The 20,327-nt window shown below is 41.8% G+C and overlaps 1 protein-coding gene across 1 annotated transcript in view; it reads left to right on the top strand.

Moving 5' to 3' along the window:
• trim71 (tripartite motif containing 71, E3 ubiquitin protein ligase) overlaps positions 1 to 9,477 on the top strand; it is a 37,795-nt gene extending 28,318 nt beyond the window's left edge. The window contains exons 4-7 of the mRNA XM_065471212.1: positions 1,096 to 1,338; positions 1,462 to 1,959; positions 2,210 to 2,350; positions 2,546 to 9,477. Coding sequence (XP_065327284.1) covers positions 1,096 to 1,338; positions 1,462 to 1,959; positions 2,210 to 2,350; positions 2,546 to 3,118 — 1,455 coding nt within the window. The 3' untranslated portion in view covers positions 3,119 to 9,477. The remainder of the gene's footprint in view (positions 1 to 1,095; positions 1,339 to 1,461; positions 1,960 to 2,209; positions 2,351 to 2,545) is intronic.
• The last annotated feature ends 10,850 nt before the right edge of the window (positions 9,478 to 20,327 follow it).

Raw genomic sequence — 20,327 nt, 5'->3', positions numbered from 1 at the left:
TTAGTTAGGTTGCTTAATATTTCTGCTAAGTACTTTTTAAAATACCAGAATAGTAAGGATGGAGTAGGTTTAAGTTTATTAGATTGATCAGTATTGCTGAACTATGAAATATTTTGGGTGCAGTGTATTTTTTACATACAGGTATAACAGAATAGCTTTAGTGTTGTTGTTTATTTAAACTTGAGTATGAACTTATACAAAATGCAGCAAGATATTAAAAAAAACAGTTTTATTGATTAAAAAACACACTATATCGGATTAATATCGGTATCGGCAGATATCCAAATTTATGGTATCGGTATCGGACATAAAAAAGTGGTATCGTGCCATCTCTAGTATGTATATGATAGAAAATAAGAAGGTGCGCAATCGGTTTCCTTCTAGTCGTAGTTTAAACAGTTTGATAAAATTATTGAAAGTAACTTATAACAGTAACATTACTAGCCTTCATTAAACTCAGTGGTTTAATATTGACAGACATTATTGGTGTGTGACCTGATCCACATGGCAGAAACTATTCACCGGCCACTTCATTAGGCACATCATTAGGCTCGCTAACTGCTTGTTAAAACACACATCTAATCAATCAATCACATGGCAGCTATGCAATGCTATTTAGTATATAGACATGGTCAGGATGATCTGCTGTAGATCAAATGGCATAGGAATGGGGAAGGAAGGTGATTTAAGTGACTTTTAACGTGGCATGGTTGATGGTCTTTGGAGTATTTAAGAAGCTGCTGATGTTCTGGGAATTTCCCGCAGAAACATCTCTGGAGTTCACAGGGAATGGTCTGAAAAAGGGAAAATATCGAGTGAGCGGCAGGATTTTGGGTGAAAATTAAAATTTCTCTTAATGATCTTTTTCATTTTCAGCCTTTAAGTTCTTTTGAACAAGAGGGGGTGACACCATGAAACAAAATAAGTCTAACTGTGTGTGTTGATGGGTACATTTATTTTTGCAAGACTCTACTTTGCTATTGTGAGTCAAAGTGCATTTCTAATGAGTTGAATCTTGTCGAACAGGATGCTCTTGAATGTGGGTAAACATTCGCTGTAGCTGTCTTCCTAATCACCCGTACCAACTCCTTGCAGGTGGAGAAGATCCGCCAGGTGAAGGCCAAGTCTCTGTACCTGCAGGTGGAGAAACTCCACCAGAGTCTCACCAAGCTGGACAGCACCATTGCTGCTGTAAGCCAGGTGTTGGATGAGGGCCACCACCTGGATGTGTTGCTGGCGAGGGAGCGAATGCTCACTCAGATCCATGAACTCAAGGCCCTCAGAGGCTTGCTGCAGCCACAAGAGGACGACCGCTTCATGTTCACTCCTCCAGACCAGGTCAGCATTAGAACGATCGCAAGCCAGTCTTAGCTTACCTCATTTCACTGTTCAGTATTTTCACATTTACAAATAAATGTTATAACACAGAAGCTCAATTAACTGCATCAATGGTCCCTGCAGGCTCTCTACATTGCCATCCAGTCCATGGGCCTGATTAGCAGCGGGGCTTTTGCCCCCGTGACCAAAGCCCACGGTGAGGGTCTGAAAAGTGCCCTTCGCAGTAAGCCTGCCTCCTTCACTGTGGTTGGATACGATCATGATGGCGAGCCACGTCTTTCAGGTGGGGACGCGGTGTCTGCAATAGTCATGTCGGTTACAGATGGTAACGTGTCCGCAGCTGATGTAACGGATCACCAGAACGGCTCGTACACCGTCGGCTACCTGCCAAAATGTGAGGGGGAGCATCTCGTGTCCGTGCTGGTGTGCAACCAGCACATCCAGGGCAGCCCCTTCAAGGTGATTGTGAAGTCTGGGCGGAGCTATGGGTCACTCGGCACCCAAGTGTCATCCTTTGGCTGTGAGGGCGAGGGAGACGGTCAACTTTGTCGACCCTGGGGCATCTGTGTGGACAAGGAGGGATACGTGGTGGTGGCTGATCGCAGCAACAACCGTATACAGGTAGGTTTGTTATTGTGATGTCATCACTAACGGAAAGACTTAGAAATAGCACTTTATCGAATTAAAGAGTGAGCATGAATTTTAGATGTACAATACAAGGAACAGCTTGGTTTGAGGTCTTTGAGGTGTTAGTGATGCTTAGCATGAAAGCATTAGCTGTGTTTACATTAGTGTGAGTGCATGAATGAGTCTTGCAGTATGGAGCGCTGTGAGACTTTTAAAGAGTAATAAAGCGGTGTTTTCTCTCCAGATATTCAAGCCTTGCGGTGCCTTCCACCATAAGTTTGGCTCTCTGGGTTCTCGGCCTGGTCAGTTTGATCGTCCGGCTGGGGTTGCATGTGACTGTCAGAGGCGAATTGTTGTGGCTGATAAGGACAATCACCGTGTGCAGGTATGAAAGCCCCATTAGAGCTGATCAACACAGCTGGAATTGCCTTTGACTTTCCATTATTCACAGAAAAATTAGGTGGGAGGGTAAAGCCCTTTAAAAAGTCGGCTTTTGATAAAACATAGCTCCTCACGCTTACTTTCTATCTACTCCTCATGTAAACATACGAGACTCTAAAATGTTTGCTCTCTCTGACAGGTGTTTACTTTCGAAGGCCAGTTCCTGCTGAAGTTTGGGGAAAAGGGTACCAAGAATGGGCAGTTTAATTATCCCTGGGATGTGGCTGTCAACTCTGAGGGTAAGATCCTGGTCTCAGACACCCGAAACCATCGTGTGCAGCTCTTTGCCCCTGACGGTTCTTTCCTCAACAAGTACGGGTTTGAAGGGGCCCTGTGGAAACACTTCGACTCTCCCAGAGGTGTAGCCTTTAACCACGAAGACCACCTGGTGGTGACCGACTTCAACAACCACCGCCTCTTGGTTATTCGACCAGATTGCCAGTCTGCTCGCTTCCTGGGCTCCGAGGGCACTGGGAACGGACAGTTTCTGCGTCCCCAGGGCGTCGCCGTGGACCAAGAGAACCGCATCATCGTGGCCGACTCCCGCAACCACCGAATCCAAATATTCGAGCCCAACGGAAACTTCTTATGCAAATTCGGCTCGCAGGGGAGCAGCTTCGGACAGATGGATCGCCCCTCCGGTGTGGCCGTGTCGCCCGATGGAGCCATTGTGGTCGTTGACTTTGGAAATAATCGCATCCTCAAGTTCTAAAAGGAAAAACACAAACTTTTTTTGTATTCTCTCCCTACCTTTGCCTTTTTTTTTCCTTTTTTTTTTTTTTTGCAGTTTTTCCGATGAAGGAAACGGTGGAGAGAGAATGGATCGGCAGAAAGGAGAGCTCAAAGATGATTGGGAGCATGCTGAAAAGAAGGGAAATTGAAACTATAGATTATTTTTGTCATTTTCATTTCTATTCTTTAAAAAAAAAAAATCTGATACCTGTGATATATACATCAAAGGGGGACCTCTAAAAATTGATAATCAATAGAAAAAGAGCCATAGTTCCCTTCCTCTGCCTCAGCTGTTCCGAATTCTCTGCATCGGCTCTCCTTAAGGAAACATCTCAGGGAATTTCTCACTTGTTCAAATCTTGTACTCTCTGCTCCGTACCTACCTCATTTAGCTTATGAATGTACACAGTCTCCGAGCAGAGGTTTTTGTCCGTGAAGTTTTACAAAGAAGAAAAGTCTACCTCTATACTTTGTTATTTAAGAGAGACAAAAAAAACCAAAAAAACAATAGACTCTACATTTAATATTTGCACAGGATTAATAGAATTCTTTCTGTGCATTTTGAAATTTGAGTAAACCTCCTGAATGTTGTTGCTGAGACAATACTCAGACCGCTGTAGAGGTTGCATGATTCGCCCTAATTAGAAGGCTTGGCTGAGAGGAAACTCGTAGAATAGCGTCTTTTGATGTTTGTAGTTTCACTTTTTTTGTTTTTTTTTTGTTTTTTTTTTTTTGCTCTCGCATTTACCGTCGTCTTTGTGCGGCTCTGTGGTGGTGTTAGTGTCATGATAGCCTAAGAAGACTGTGTGAAGCGATGCCAAACTTGATAGACTTAAAATGAGCTCAGGTCATTAATTAACTGTAACCTCAGGCTCTCCCTCTAGCTTTACTGGCTAAGGCTTTTATGATGAATTTACTGATGTGTAGAAATATAAAGTTCAGGAGGTCAGATTTACATAGCCCCTCTAATGATATGAATTCTTTGAATAACCCCCCATAAACCCTGGCCTCACCTCTAACCCACTGACTGGATTAGTAATTACTACCCAGTCAGTTAATTAAAGAGAGAGTAATATGCAAGGAAAGCAGCATCCTTTGTCTGGTCTCCCAATAGGAGGACTAGATAAAGGATTTTAGAATTGAATCTTCCAAGATCTGTACCTAATAGAATTGTCTGAACGTTTAATTAAGAAAATAAATTAAAATGGTTATTTAAGTAATCGAATGACACCCTTATGAGGCGTGCTGTGTGACGAAAGCCTCGGAAATGGACACCTCATTTGGCCATCCAGATGACATTAATGACATCAGATTAAAGGCCTAACATTACAATCCTCTGCATTCACATTGTGGTTCAAAGCCACTTTCTTTGGCTCCAGGGGCCAAGTATTCAGTCCTGTCCAATGAGAGAGGACCACCTCCAAAGCCCGGCCCTACTTATTGATGCTTGGAGTTGAGACGCCTCCAGACTGAACGCTAGTAGACCAATTCCTCTAAAGATGGAGGTCTACAGAATAACTACTAGAGTCAACCAAAGTTAGAAATTCTGCACAATGGCCAACAGAAGATTTGGCGATTTTAAAGAAAATCAGAATCTCAATTGTAAAACATTTCTCAAATAATCATTGTTGTTGAGAAGTCTAAAAGTTGATAACACTCATTGAAATGAGTTGTGGGTTTTGAAGAAGAACACGTGCTTGGGGTCACAGTTAGTTGTGCACAAGTACTTCCGCTTCCCACTAAGACAGAGGCCCTGCCTGTGTGAGTGCATTTTTAAATTAGATCCTTGTCATAGAGTACAGGAGATACTTGCACCAAAGAGAAATTCTCCCTCCCCCCTCACATTTATCACCCCCAGCTCATCGAGCAGTGCCACAGTTTTACCATAGGCTCAAAGTAGCGTCTTTGGTCATCCTCGCACATATCCAGATTCCCATAAAGTGATGGAGACTCATTTGTGGTGAAAGCACTATGGGAATCCCCTTGTCCTTCAATCTGCCTCTCACCACAAACACCAGACTATTGCGGTTTTCTTAGCCACTTCCTTAGCCTTGCAAAGTTCTTGAACTATTAAATATTGGCTGACTGGCTCTCACCTCTGAGGTGAGGTCTGTCTGCACGTGATCAGGATTTCCATCCTCTCATCTCACATTTCCTTTACCTCAGAACTCCTGTTTCATATACCTCAACTCTTAAAAAATACCTCAAGTTTGTCACTCGTTGCTACTGTGCATGTAAACCTTCAAATACCTCTACTTTTGTTATTCATTCTGAATAGATCGTGTTTACTCTTTTATTTATGCATACCTCCTAGGATATTTATACCTCATTCACATACCTCACAGTACAGTACATGCCCCATAGTTCTAGGACCAAAGATCCACGGTACTGTTCAAAGTTTGAATGAAATGCGCTTTATGGTCATCGCTCCATGCTCGTAAACCTGAACAGCCCTTGGTTTGTTGCATCTACTGTAAATGTCGTGGTATGTTTATGCTTTTTCTCACCAAGAAACCAAATGATTTAGACGAAAGCATTGTGCCAAAATGATCTGTGATAGTTCTGTGCCAAGCAGAGTTAAAAATATTTGGACCACGCCTTTGTAGACGACTAATGTCACTGGACTATTATCAAAGATACAAATGTTAAATCAGAGCACCTGAGGATAAATCCTCTTCCTCTGACTGGATGCACTTAAGAGGGCTGGGCCCCGTTTACCTTTACCTCATGATGATAATGGACATGTCCATTCCACTTGTAAGTTGTTCTAGTGAGCCGGGGGTGAGGGCAAGGGGAAATGTCCTCTTTTTAAAGCGTTACCGTCACATGTCCGCCTTTTTTGACTGCACATGAATTACCTCTTATTTCAGCACAATATTGCCGCGTGGATTTTCAGGATGCTTGGTGTTGGCTCTTCCAGAGGAGTAGCCTCTGGGAGTATCCTTTCAGACTGGTGGTTTAAAGCAGTGATTCCCAACTGAGCAAAAGCTGTTCCCCAATAAAGATCGAGTGAAGATGAAGAAATATGAGGTGTAAAGTTAACAAAAAATAAATCCGGAAAAAGCTGCAAAATGATTAACTAGTATCAAAAAGTGAGAAAATGGTTGGAAAGCTTGATGGTAGGCCAATGGCATGCAATGTAGTCACAACTTTAATCTGTTGTTTCTACACAAATTTAAATGAATACTTATAATTTAAATGTTATATGATGTCCCTGAAAATGACATTTAAACTGTTCACTACCCTTGTACTAATTTTTGTATGAAATAGATTTTTTTTTTCCCACTTTTTAAAAGGGGGGGGGGTGTCAAATATCTGAGGATATTCTGAGGAATCAATGGTGGAGTCTTGCATTTCAGATTTGTATCATTTCAAGATGGGATTTCATTTAATTTGGGTTAGAATATCACAGTTGTCACCTCCTTTTTAAATCTTTGTTTTCTTGGTTTCCATGGTGACACGTCCCCACTTTCTCTGGATAAAATCGTAGACTGTATACAAAAGATAGACTTGGCTACCATGATGGCATCCACTGTTATGTGAATCTCGCAAAAACCACATTTTTGATGAGGGGCAGGTCAGATTGTGAATCTTACTATTTGGCTAACGAGTAGTTAATCATAAATCATTAGCCAATGAGCGAACCACGGATAGGCCTCCATTTAAAAACATGGTACGTACAAGATTTACAAAATGGACTTTAGTATGACTTGAGACAGGTGGCTGAGCACATAAACTTAGGAGGAAAGACAAGACAGCCATTTTCCCACATATTTCTGAAGGACCAGAAGCCTTTTTTTAGAACTATAGCTATCGCCATCTAGTGGCCTTTGGATAGAATGCAGGTTTAAGGCACTGACGTATCTGCTTCGTTTTTCCATTCAAAAGCTACGTCCATGTTTCATCATACTCTGTGGTGAAAATTCTGCTTGCTTCTGACAAATGACTCACAAATTTGCGCTCGGTCACAATTCATGTCTATGAATAAAAATTTTAAAAACACAATCGATCAAGAAGACAAAAATTAGCCGCTATGTTTTTTGGGATTTTTCTTTGACAGTTTCTGGTTTGGTGCGAGACCAGGCTGTAGTACATGATGGATGAACTGTTAAATTGTTTGCTAAAACCGTAGCCAAACAGTTGAATGGCAGTATGGATAAACAAATAAAACTGAATGGGTAAACAAAGGATGTAAAGGACACCTTAAACAGCTAGCTAAAATTATTTTTCCAATTTTTATAAAACATCTGTTATTTGACTAAAAGTACAGGTAGCAGATAAATTGTTAGCTAATAGCTTGGATTGAATAGTTAAAATAGCCAGTTGGAATGTCAAAAAAATAAAAATAAAAATGTAGTAGTAGTAATAGTAGTAGTAGTAATAGCTACTAGTGAATGAATGGCGGGAACATCGTGAAATAGGTTGGAATCACTGGTTTAAACAAATGCATGACAGGATTGTAGATGTAGCTGTTAGCACATTTAACCACTGCTGCTTTGACTACAACACCCAGTTTCAACCAGTAAAGTAAAACATTTTTTTTCCTCTTCTTCTCAGTATTACTCTTTGACATGTTCGTTCGTGTTGCATCGGGTTTTATTTTTTAATTAAGATTACAGAATTCTATCTTTAAGATCCTTAGGTCTTCACTCTTAAAGAGGAAAAAAATGTATTTTAAACCTTTTTATTTTGATTTTTAATTTTGTTGCATGCTTTAAAAAGTCTATGTATTATACTGATGTCTCTTTAGATAGATGTTGATAAACTGAGATGGAGTGGGTAGCTGATTATTGGGGTGGTGTTTCCAAAATGGATACCCAAAGATGCGTGTGTTTGAGCGCGCGAGCGTGTGTTAGGATTGCGTTGGATGGAATTAACCGTTGACTTTTGTGATTGTATTTCCTGTTCTCTAGAGGCTCTGCAAAGCACCCACTGTTTGGGTAGCCATACTTTGAATCCACAGAAACAACCGGCAGAGTTTTGACTGGCGTGACCCTCGACCGTTAGTAATGAATTTTCCTCAACTCCCTCTAAAATGCTTTATATGAGCGGGCGTATAGGCATGCTGTCCTTTCATGCTGAAGTGATGTAAAAACCTTCCCTGCTCAAATTTAAGATGAGAAATCCTTTTAGTAGGTGTGAGGAACAGCACAAACTAAAAAAATGGCCTCCCCTTCTCGAATCCGAACCCGACAGCGTGCAGGGATGGCCGCTGAGCACACGATCAGTCGGATGCGGCCCTGCTCTGCGTTGCTTTTTTTGTTTTTTTGTTTGTTTCTTTGTGCTACCATTTTATTTCTGGCCTCCCACAATTTAACAGGAGAGAACAAAGCAAAGCCAGGTGTGCGAGGTCATAGACCTGCTTTTAAATGATTGTATACGCTTAAGAAAAGAACGAGGAAAAAAAAAAGGGGTTGGGATGTGTTTAGAAAGGAAAAAGACAAAACTCAGGTAGTTCTCAGCAGCGCTGTGCTGCAGGTGTCTCATTGAATCGTGTAGTGATAATGTAGTGACTTTTTTCTCCCCACCCCCCACTGTTATGATCTCTGTACTAGTCTGATTCTTTTTGTGTGTCCACTTGCATATTATAAAACAAATAATTTCTCAATTTGAAAATAATGCTTTCAATTTGTACCATGATTTTATTTTTCTTTCCCCCTCTGGTTCAAGTTTTGTTTTGTTTATTTTTATCTTTAACAAAAAGTACAACTATTCACACCACTTGATGCTCATTGGCCCTTTTAGAATGTATTTTGTGAAGAAAAGGGTTAAATGGCATCTTGCTGCTCACTCGCCGGCGCCATCTGCTGGTGTCAGATACACAACACGGCAGAGACCACAGAAAATCGGTGTTACCACCGGCCGAGGTGGGAGCCGGCTCGTCCTGTCAGCTGTGTCCTGTTCTTCCAGCAGCTGGTTGTCGCGTGTCGAGTGGGCGCCATGTGCGTGTGTCTGCGTGTTTGCGCTGCATCTGTGTCGTCTGTGCAGAAATCCACTGAATGTATCCTCCTCGCAGTCCAAGAGCTGGGGTGAGCCTGCGTGGCCAGCTGAGTTTAGATGGGTGCTGCTGGTGCTTTCATCCACGCTGCAGTGTGTGTTGTTATCAATTCAATCTCAGTGTGTGTTTTTTACACACGTGCGCACACACACGCACGTTGTAATGGATGGAAGTGCAAATGTCAGGTCTTCAGTCTAAATAAGGCATTGGAGACTATAAGATAACGGCCACGTGTTGCTCTCTCTGCACTCTGTGGACTTTAAACATTTCCTATGCAGTTTTTTTTTTTGGGTTGTTTTCTTTGTTTACACTTAAATAAAGTTGCGTTTCTTTGACTTAAACCTCCTGTGACTCTTTTTTTTTTTTTTTTTTTTTGCTCTTGGGCCACGCTAAAACACTTATGAGGATTGTTTCACACAGCCCTGTTTCATCACATGTGGGCCAGACCAGTGAAATTCTTTTAAAATAACAATTTTTTTTTTTCCTTCTGAGATTTTTGGTTTTGTTTAATGAGCCACCCATTTTCAAAGCAAATGGTCAGCTTGACACTACACATTCAATAATCAGTGAAACCTTGACACAACCACTGTTAGTGCTGCAGCCGAGACCTCACTCTGATAACACTACAGCTAACCACTGCTTCCTAATGAAAAAACACAAAAGTCATGCCCAGTTCTCTGCAGTTCTCAAACGGTGTGGCTCAGACGTCCACTGAGCCGTGCTGCCTTTTGTCGACCAATCCTGGCTTACTTCCCCAGACAGTATATTGGTATTTACAGTGTATGCAGTCCAGTGGAAAAACTAAGCACACCCAACAATTCAGTAGCTTGTAGCACCACTTCTATCAGCAATAACATCAACTAATCTTCTGTATGACTTTATCTGTCCATCACATTGTTGTGGAGGAGTTCTGGCCCACTCTTCTTTACAGTGTTGATATTTGTGGTTTATGTACAGCTTTCATTTCAGTCAGATTGAGGTCTGGACTTTGAACCACTGTTGCACCTTGATTTGTTTGGGGTCATTGGCCCGAGCTGGGTCATGAAACTGGAAAATCTTTAGCTGTTAAACAACACAATACTGTGTATTAAAGCACACATTTATTTAGAGCCTAAATAACTGTGAACTGACTTTAAAGGGTCTGTGTTAAGTTTCTTATGTGCAGTACCACACACACCAGTTAAAGCTTCCAGGAATAACTGAGTAAACAGGTAAACCTGCTCTAGGCTGGAACCCCCCCCCCACCCACCCAAGATTACTATTTAACTGGATTGGACAGACACTGGTTTCACTGGGGGAGGGAAGCAAGCACTTCATCCTATTAGGCAATGATCCTTTCTTTGCTGCTTTACAGTCCCCACAGTAAGGACAAAATGAGAAGTTTAAAAATATGTGAAGAAATGGAGCAGTATTGTTTGATTAAAATTGTGCATTAAGTTATAAAAAAACTGACGGAACTCATGTTGATGGTCCTTGATTAGCGCATTCTGGGCTGTCATTGCCACCTAGTGGACACGATGGGTAAAAATAATCTTTGTTCAAAGAAGTTACAAGATCATGAGACAAGCTCACATGCAGGACTGAACTCCAGACCGGCGATGATCGTGTCAGCACTTCACAGACTATTTGTGCACTGCAAAGTTTTTAACCTGTTCGACTATATCCTTTGTTACAACCTGGCCTACTGCTGGGGTAGGTTGTAAACATTTAAACCTTAGTAACCACATCCAAGTAATTTTGTCATGCACAGACCAACACTCCCAACATTTTGCTGTATAAAATCCAGAAACAAGCACTCGCCTCTGACTTTTAAATCAGTCAGCTGTAGCTACAAAACATGTGCAATAGGCTAAAAGAAGAGTATAGGGAAAACTCATAATGAACTTTTTAAGGTGTTGTGTGGAATTTTGAAAACTGCATCTAGTGAGACCGCAGCCCCATCTACACACAATGATTATTTTTTATTTTGTAAAAGGCCTTACAGTGGAAGTGTAGGAATAGCAACAAGATATGTTGCTAAAATCATCATCTCCTTAAGATACATCATTTAAACTAATGCAAAATTGCATAATGTAGAGCGAAAACCTCATTCACCCCACTGGAAATTTACATTAAATATCAGTAATGCAAAAAGCTTCTCTCTAATGTTGCTTTTCAGTGAAACGTCTCGCTACATCATTACTTCTTGCAGAGCTCCTATGTGCATCAAGTGGGTGTCTCATTTATTCTTCTTTCACATAGCAAGAAAAATGAAATTAATAATTTGGAAAGCTGGTATAAGCTGGTTAAGCACATTCTCCAGGGTGCTGATGGTCTATATTTGTGTTTAAGGACTCTCAGAGGAAACCTAAAGATGACTACATTTTAGAGCCTATTTGAATTAAAGACCTTAAAGCAGATTTAGATTAGTCTTTAATGTAATAGTCCACACCTTCACATCCTCTCTGCTGGACTTCTATCTCCAAAAACAGCAGGTGGGGTTTCGTGAATTTAAGTAAAATATATGAAAAGGCTTTGAAAGGAAGACTGTACACAAAAAAACAATCACTGTTTTATAGAAAAGGAGTCATTAAGAAAACCTTTAGGTACTAAGGTAATCCAGGGTTGGGTGATACATGCATAGACTGCCCATACATAGCCCAATTTGGCAGCCGCTATTTTTGTTTGTTGTTGTTTTTTCATTAGAAAGAAATGGAAACCATATTTGGATGACAGAGTGGAGAGCTGACAGCAAAGGCTAGCAAGCTTGTTTAGCTAGGTATGTTTCTGGTGACTCATTTCTTAGTTGACTAAACAAGGGGAGGGCGGACATTAGACAAGGAAGACTCAGATATCAAGTTACATTTGAGAACCATTAAATTGATGGCGTTAAAAACTGTCTAAACTTATAAAGGTGTTTGTTTGCTATCATTAGCTTTATTTTATTATTGGCAACAAATAATAAAATTCAGTTAGCTGCTAACACCCCTTCCTTATTTCATGATTTGGTTTGGTCCAGGTGCACGCACTCCTAGCTAATGATGAGCACTAAACCCTAAACAGCTAGTTGGGTTTCAAAAAAGAAAAGAGAGACAGGTGGAAATTAAACTCCTAGAGAGTCCACACGAAAGAAACTGCTTATTAGTTAGCTTCATTCCTAACAGAAGATAATGTTTGTGTTATTTTAGCCAGCGCGCAGACACTTTGTACATTTGAGTGTTAAATAACTAATCTGCCGACCTGCTGCCCGGCTAAACCGATCAACCCTCTGGCTCAGGCTCAGTCCCACTCCCATTTCCCCACACTCCTGACCCTGAACCAGGCCCACTGATATCTGAAGGGCCTTCGACTCCCTATTGATCCTCTAGTCTACCTAATCACATGAGCCAAGGTGTGAAAACGGGTGTGGGTCACCAAAGTCAAAATCTGGGACTCTCCACCAATTGCTCTTAGAACTGAAAAAGCTTCTCGGATGAAAGGTGAAACGTCTTCAAGAAACCTTTAAGGGTCCAGACACTTTTCTTTCCAAGATTATTTAGGTTATATTTACCAATACTAAATATTATAAATGAAAATGTTTAAACAGTTTTACACAATTTTATTGACGAGAATTTAACTTTACTTCATTCCAAAAAGTTAATGTTTATTTTGGTGTAAGGAACCAATCAATGTTAAAAACAAAACAAACAAACCCTGATAATGTTGATAATTTCATTAACAACATTAAAATGAAGAAAAATGGCTTGCACATCTCTCATCAATCTAATCAAAAAAATTATTTATCTAAGCAGAATATTGATCCATGTCTGCACAGTGTTATATTTCTGGGGCTGGAATTGTTTGCAATATTAAAGTGGTGGGGCCCAAAGTGATCATTTGTTTTCCCCCATGGGGCCCCAGATCCCTGTTGGCACCCCTGTCTCTTATCACTAAGGGAAGCCCAGCCATCCTTTGGACAAGGCTCGTTTTCATACCTGATAAAATTTCCCGACTACTGATAAAAGCAAGGAAAGCAAACCTATTAGTATAATTAAGTACAAAACTGCCTAAAATCTTCGTCTGACAATAGCATTAAACTTTTTTGGCCGTTTCTCTGAAAGCAAAATTGATCAACGATGGTGCAGATCAATCAAAAATGGACATGGAGGTCCACTGTGCAGCATTGGGAGGGTGGAACCGCTGAACCTGAAGGCAGCTGTTTTAAATGTGAGCTGTTTAATGGAGGGTATTTTAATCCTCTCAAGTTTTTCCATTTCTAAATCTGATTGTGTTTTGACGTCTGTATTGAGCAGCTCTTTTCTTCTAAAGTTCCCGTGAGCTGGAGTGTTTTTCTGACTGCCACTCTCTCCCCCTCGAGGATGGAAAAAAGTGCATCCAATGCAGTTCCCTTTCTCTACAACTTGATGTCAGCAGTGCTACACCTCACTCCCTGAGTGCTCCACTGTGGGTTAATTATGACACAGTGGATTTGTGGTATGATACCATGTTGATGCAGTGACTGCGCTCCGATCAAGATGAGGTTTGCAAGCTGTGTGAAATGCAGGTCTTCTGTGGGCCATAAAAGTGATGATGATGATGAGCTCTCTTGTTGTGTAAAGTGCTCTTCTGGTCCTCGGGCAGAGAGAGGGGGATTCTTACAAAAGAAACAGCTGTTTGGACAGACATGAGTCGTGAACCGCAGGTTTGCAGAATCACAATGACAAGGAGCGGCGCGGTGTCACTGATCAAACACAACAGCAGGCTGCTGGGACCCCGAGCGTCTCCTGAGCTCAGAGTTGGGAAAACAGGAGCACCTGTATGTGCGAGCCCCCAGCAGATGGCTGGGAGGTCCTGAGTTGGTGTGTCAGTGTTTTTCGTGTGGATTTCTGCATCCACTGTGTTTATGAGTGACTGTACGCGGCTCTCAGAGGAGCCAATTAGCTGCAGCAGACTGAGAAGGCCCCGCAGAGCACCGAGATCCAGACTGCTTCGCCTTGGTGGCGGCACAAACTCGACTGTTCTGCCAGAATCCGCCGAAAGCTTCAGTCACCTTTAGCCACCAAAGAGCTGAAAGATAGTTTCAGCATAGTTTCACAGTTTTTAGTAGTTAATAAGAGGAAAAAAATGAAAAATAACTGAATCAAGAAATCATGAAGAAATTGAAGTAATGATTAAAATGCATCAGGACCTTTCAGATAGCTAGCTAGCTCCATTAAAACCACTAACAAGTTAAAAATGGAGGTTTAACGTGAAGGTGATCAACAGCACATTCCCATTACGGTCCCATTAAAAGTGATTCTTTTTAACTCTTTCCCCCTCTGACACCTACTTGAGGAAACCCTTGTTTCTGTTTTCTGAAATGAGCAGTTTCTGTCACATGGCTGGGCGAGGGTGAGCATTACAGCTCTACACAGTAGTGCTGTGCAATACTGCAAGTTTATATAGCTTCATAGGGCTACCCTTAGAGACACATTGCATGTATATTGAGGTGTCAAATCAGATCAAATCTCAGTAATGATGTTCTCAAGTGGGGGCAAAAGAAAGGAAGGAGAAGGGAAGAAAATGCATCATAACTCAAACACACTTTACTGGGTAAAAAGTCATTTTGAGTCATCTATGCACTGCTACGTTTGCTGTGAACGAGTTAAGAAGTTTCTTTCTTTCTTCTTGGAGGGACCTGATTTTTCACCTGATACTCCGAGGCGTGGGCGGATTTGGCCGACCCCATTCGTACGGAGCGGAGCTGGCAGCTGACGCAGTCTTGACGTTGAGGCGATGACGGTCGTGACGTCCTCGAGGCTCCAGAGGAATGTGACCGTCCCTTCCGCCCTCCCCCCCACCCTTTATGTGCCTTCACATCCAATTGAAGCCTCTGAGTTGAGGTGGTGTCAGGAAGGCGGTAAAGAGGGGGCAGATGTGTGGCACGAGCGGCAGGGAGAGGAAACCACAGAGAGAGAGATGCACATCGATTTTGTCTTGTATTTCACAGTCTTCAAAGACTTTTCAAGCAGATTGACCCCAACTCACAGCCAAGAAATGTTTACGCTCCGCCTCATCACAGAGACAACCAGAAAACAAGCCTGTTCATGAGATAATGAGGCTTTCCACTCAGACAGATAACAAGACACACACAGTGAAGACAGGGAAAAACAAAAAACTCAAAAAACTTCTCCTGACTGGACTGACATAAAAACATTTTATGCATTTTTCCCCATTTTATTTTTCATTTAGCTCTCATGCGTTGTCCTAAGTTGCTAATGTCTGCTCCATCTCTTACTGTGCGCGGTGTCATGTAATGTGTGCAGTTGGATTTTTCTCTGTTGCCTCTTTTCATGCCTGCTGAACAGAGCTGTGGACAGAAATGTACAGACAGATTTTGCTCAGCAGGGAGCTAAAAATAAGGTGTTAAAGTCATCCTTATGTCCAGAAGCAGCAACTGTTAGTTCTCTGTGGTTGCTTCTGGGACCGTTTGTGTCAGGCCAAGACTTTACCTCATCCACCTCATCTATAAGGAACAAGCAATTTAAAGAAGGAAGCTAAAACATCAAAAACTGTCATTCACTGAGTAACCACTTGACTCTGGCTCCAAAAGTGAGCAAGTCCCCAAAGACTCACATTTTGAAATACCCAAAAACTTTTAAGCCCTTTGTGATTGGTTGCTGACATTAAAGTTGATTGCCAGTCCTCAGTTACACAATGCTGAATGTTCACCTTTTCCAGTTTTGGAAACAGAGTTTCAATCCCACTGGGGTGCCTGCAACTCAGGAGGTAGAGCAGATCATCTACTACAGAAAATTGACGGTTTGATCCCTACCTGCTCCAGTCTGCATGCTAAATATCCTTGTCCATCTGTGTGTGAATGTTAGAAAGCAAGTACAGATAAAATAGCTTGTATGAATTGGTAAATGAGGCATGCTGTATGAAGTGCTTTGAGTGCTCGGGTAGAGTAGAAAAGCACTACATAAGAACCAGTCCATTTACAATTCAGTGGTTAGTTTATGATTGTTTGCAAACAAATCTGCAATTTCCATACAAAGTAAAGGTGACACTGGCAAATAGCTAGCAACCAAGGAGGTTTTTGGCCCTTATTGTAACTAATTTCACCCAACAGCCGCCAGTAACTACTTGTCAAACAGTTGGGGAACATGCATTTTTCCTTTGCAATCAGATTGCCAGCAGGTCTGCAACTGGTCTCTAAGCCTGCTTGAGCTAGCTCTTATTAATATTGTGGCTTAGCATTATTGCATTGTTAGAGGCTGCTAGCTGCCTGGATTACGAGGAAAGTGCTTACAGTCTGCTGTCACCCACACTTAAGACTCTTAAGATCTCTCAAGACTATTTGTCGTGTTTTTAATTCAAATATGTGATAACAGGGCTCGCTGTGTGGTTAATATTGCCACAAGGCATTCAAGAAATTTTTGCTACAGACTCCCAATCGAGCTTGCTAGTCTTAGTTCATAACTTGCATCTTTTCTTCCAAATGTACTCACTCCCCCCTCCAAAAAACAAAGATGGCCATAATGCCAAACTTGAGACTTCATATGTTCGTGTGGGTGATGTCACAGTTGCTGCATCCATCTTTTAAATACAGTGTCAGTACTCACCGGCACTGGACCACCTCTGAAATATTTCATGTATACAAGCTAACCTTCTTAACGGAAGCAAAGACCCATTTTCAGGACAGTCCATGAGTTTCACTCTCACACACAAACCCACTCTCATACATCCTGAGCACACTTACTCACCCAGCTCTTCTACACAGATGACAACAATACTCAATGAATGCTAACCTAAGAAGTTCATGCCCCCTTTTCTACCGAGGAAGATCGAAGTGACATGGTGAGTCATGCTTTGGCTCATTTTCCTTCCTGGTAGTTTTTTTTTTTTTTTTTGGTAACTCCTCTTTTCAGAAAATGGGATAGAGCAGCGTGGAAGACACTGTGCTCATGTAGCAGCTGGAGCCATAGGGTAAGTTATAGACGTATACAATGAACTCTGATTTATTTCTTCCCATGTTGATTTCATCATGACATCTTCAGCTTTCTCCCATCCTGTCAGGGAGTCATGGCAACTCCACAATTGCACCATTGTCAGACACAATGTGAGTAATGTGAGGCGGGACATAAATCAATACAGACTCACAGCAGCCTTGTAACCTCAAAGTTTGCCTAGGCTGACCACTTCTCTACGTGGTCATCGTGCATCAGAGCTGTTTATAAGATACACACACACACACATTTAAGCAAGCCTTCATAGAAAGCAGTGCACTGACAACCACATGAAGTGACTGGTGCAACATAGAGTCATGTTGGAGCCCACTGACCCCTGCTGTTCTGGGCACAGTTATTCTCCGGTGCAAATTACCTGTCCATCCATCCCACGTACCCTCTTAGCACAAGGAGACTGACTCTGGATGACTGACTTTCCTTCACAGATGTAACCCCCTCCTTTCCAGAGATTAGGCTTCTTTCATTTGTGTTTATGAGCAGTAAAGTCACAGAGGAAGCACAGGAAAGAAAATATATCTAAATCCTGTTAAACCTCACCACACACAGATCTGTGTTGTACATAAATGTAAGAATAAAAACATGATTCTGCAGGAATATGTTCCAAATCAGTGTTATATGGATTAATACTACTACTGAAACACACAAACTAACTGTCTAATCTACTATAGTACATCATATTCTATAAAATAATGTTTGTGTGACTCTCCTGTGAGGACCACATATCTCTAAATCTATATCTCTGTGTTGGCAAAACAGTTGTTTAAACTTGAGTGATTACGCAGAGATGCTGCTCTGAATGTGCTAGCTGAGGTTTGACCTATTCAGCACGCCTGTTTTGTTTTTGTTTTTTTCAAATTTGACGTCTCCTCTTCATCGCCAAAGCTTTCCTTGCTAAAATGCTAAAGTAGTTACTAATAACTTTTTCACACTCCATCTTTTCTACATCAAAGATATTTGCCAAGGTGGTTGGCGAGAAGAAACCCATGTCATGATGCCAAATCATAGAAGGTTGTTTACCAGGTAATGCTTGCTGTTTCCAAAGTGCAACTTGTCTCAGAGCAGTAAAAGTAGAGCCAGAGGCAGCTTTCATTGCACGCCTCCCATTAGTCTTGTGTCAAACACCACAGGTTTATCCATAATGTGCATGTGCAAACAACCAAAAAAGCTGCTAACCTGTTAGCTCGGAGAGCACCAGGCATTGTCACCGCACCTGTGAAATGGAGACATGCTACAGTTTTCAGCTGGATCCAAGGCAAGAACAGCTTTCAGAGACAAAAGCGAACTGCGGTCACAAGATGGCAGTGATGCAAAGAATGGAAGCAAATAGGCAAGAAGCTTTATAAGAGGATGGGAAATATCACTTTCACTTTTTAATTGATAATTGGTGACTGTTTTTAGATATGACTAGGTAAGCCCTGCTTGCCCTGAAAGGAAAAATTACAGGCAACTGTTCTGCTAGCAACCAAAGCAATGACCACGAGGTTTTTTGGTCCACCACCAGCCTCCAGGAACCGCCTCCAAAAGCAAATGTTTCCCTAGCAACTGGTGGTTGCATCACATTCAATATGGCGGACAACTCTAATGTGTGCATGGTGTCATATGAGAATCTCAAAACTGAAGTGTTTAAAAGTTTGTACATGTGGTGTCAGAATCTAAGTGACCGAAAAATTCATATGACGGTCCCCTGAAGGTAAACACCAGCCCCCTCCTCGATGGTCTTTCCCTTTTCACGTAAATGGCCTCTTTGACTCCCCGCTCAAACCAGCGTTCCTCCCTGTCCAGGATGTGTACATCCTCATCCCTCAAAGAGTGTCCACTGGCCTGTAGGTGTAAATAGACTGCGGAGTCCTAGCCTGACGAGTTAGCTCTTTTGTGTTGTGCCATCCGCCTCCCCAAAGGTTGTTTGGTTTCCCGATGTATAAATCATGGCAATCCTCCTGGCACAAACAGCGTAAACTATAATACTCTGTTTGTGCCGGGGACCCGATCCTTAGGGTGGACCAATTTTTGGCATTTCTTGTTTTAAAATGCCGTGTTTGGAGAAAAATTGTCTCAGCTGTTCTGACACTCCTGACACATAAAGGATCACTAAGGATTTTCGCTTAAGAAGCAGCTGTCCTTCTTCTCTCCTGGATCACCTGGAGTTTTCTTTAGGTGCCTTCTCAGCTTTGACAAATGTCCAGCTGGGACAACCACATTTACTCAGGGCCTTCTTAATATGATTTTCTTCTGCTTCCCTGGCCGCTGTTTCTGTGTGGATGGTCTTCACTCTGTGTTGTAGCGTCCTGATGACACCTAGTTTATGCTGAGACGATGAGAGTCAAACCTTAAATACTGATCCATATGCGTGGGTTTACGGTACACATCAGCTTTTAGGTGTCCCCCATTACTGATAGAAATCTCACAGTCTAAGAAGTCTAACCTGTCCTTTTTTATGTCGTCCGAGGTGAATGTGTTGGTCCACCGAGTTATTTGATTTTCACCCAGGTGCCATCCACATACCTGAACTGATGACTTGGTGTTCCAGGGTAGGATAACAGAGCCCTCTTTTCCACTCCTTTCATGTACAAGTTGGCCACAATGAGTGAAACTGCCCAATTACGTTTCATGCACTGGCTGGTGGACAGTAATACAGAAAGTTTTTCCAAGCAGCTGCAGTTTTGAGGTCCCCACAGATTTGAAATCACAGCAGGATGCAAAGGAAAAGACACAGGCTTCCTGCTAAAACATAAAACATCTTTACGTTTTCAGTATAAATATTCATCTATTCACTTGTTTTTTGGTCTATGTCTTGCTTCCAGATAAGCTCTGTCTCTCCAGAGATTGGCTTAATTTAACAATTTGTCTGTTTTTTAATAATTCGCCCAGCCAATTTGTGATTTTTTCCCCCCCACTTCTCTTGTTTGTTAAATCAACCCCCTTGAAGTCAGCCATGCATAAACAGGTGCTGCTGTCAATATAATACTTTTATTTATTCATTCAGCATGTCTCCTCATCTTTCTTGTTCTTGTTTCTTGCAAGTCTGTCAACAGCCTGAAGACTGAATGAACTACTCTTAAAAACTAAACTCCCATGTTGCCGGTGTGAAAAGGTCAGCACACATACATACATGCACGCAGGTCATCACATGAACACAGATCAATCATCATCACCCATTTTCCTGCATCTGTGTCACGATTGTGTTCTTTTCTGGGTCCTTTCTCTTAACCTCCCACTCATTCATA

The sequence above is a fragment of the Pelmatolapia mariae genome, linkage group LG22, assembly GCF_036321145.2.
Source record: "Pelmatolapia mariae isolate MD_Pm_ZW linkage group LG22, Pm_UMD_F_2, whole genome shotgun sequence".
NCBI lineage: Eukaryota > Metazoa > Chordata > Actinopteri > Cichliformes > Cichlidae > Pelmatolapia > Pelmatolapia mariae.
This window is presented reverse-complemented; position numbering and strand designations above follow the sequence as displayed.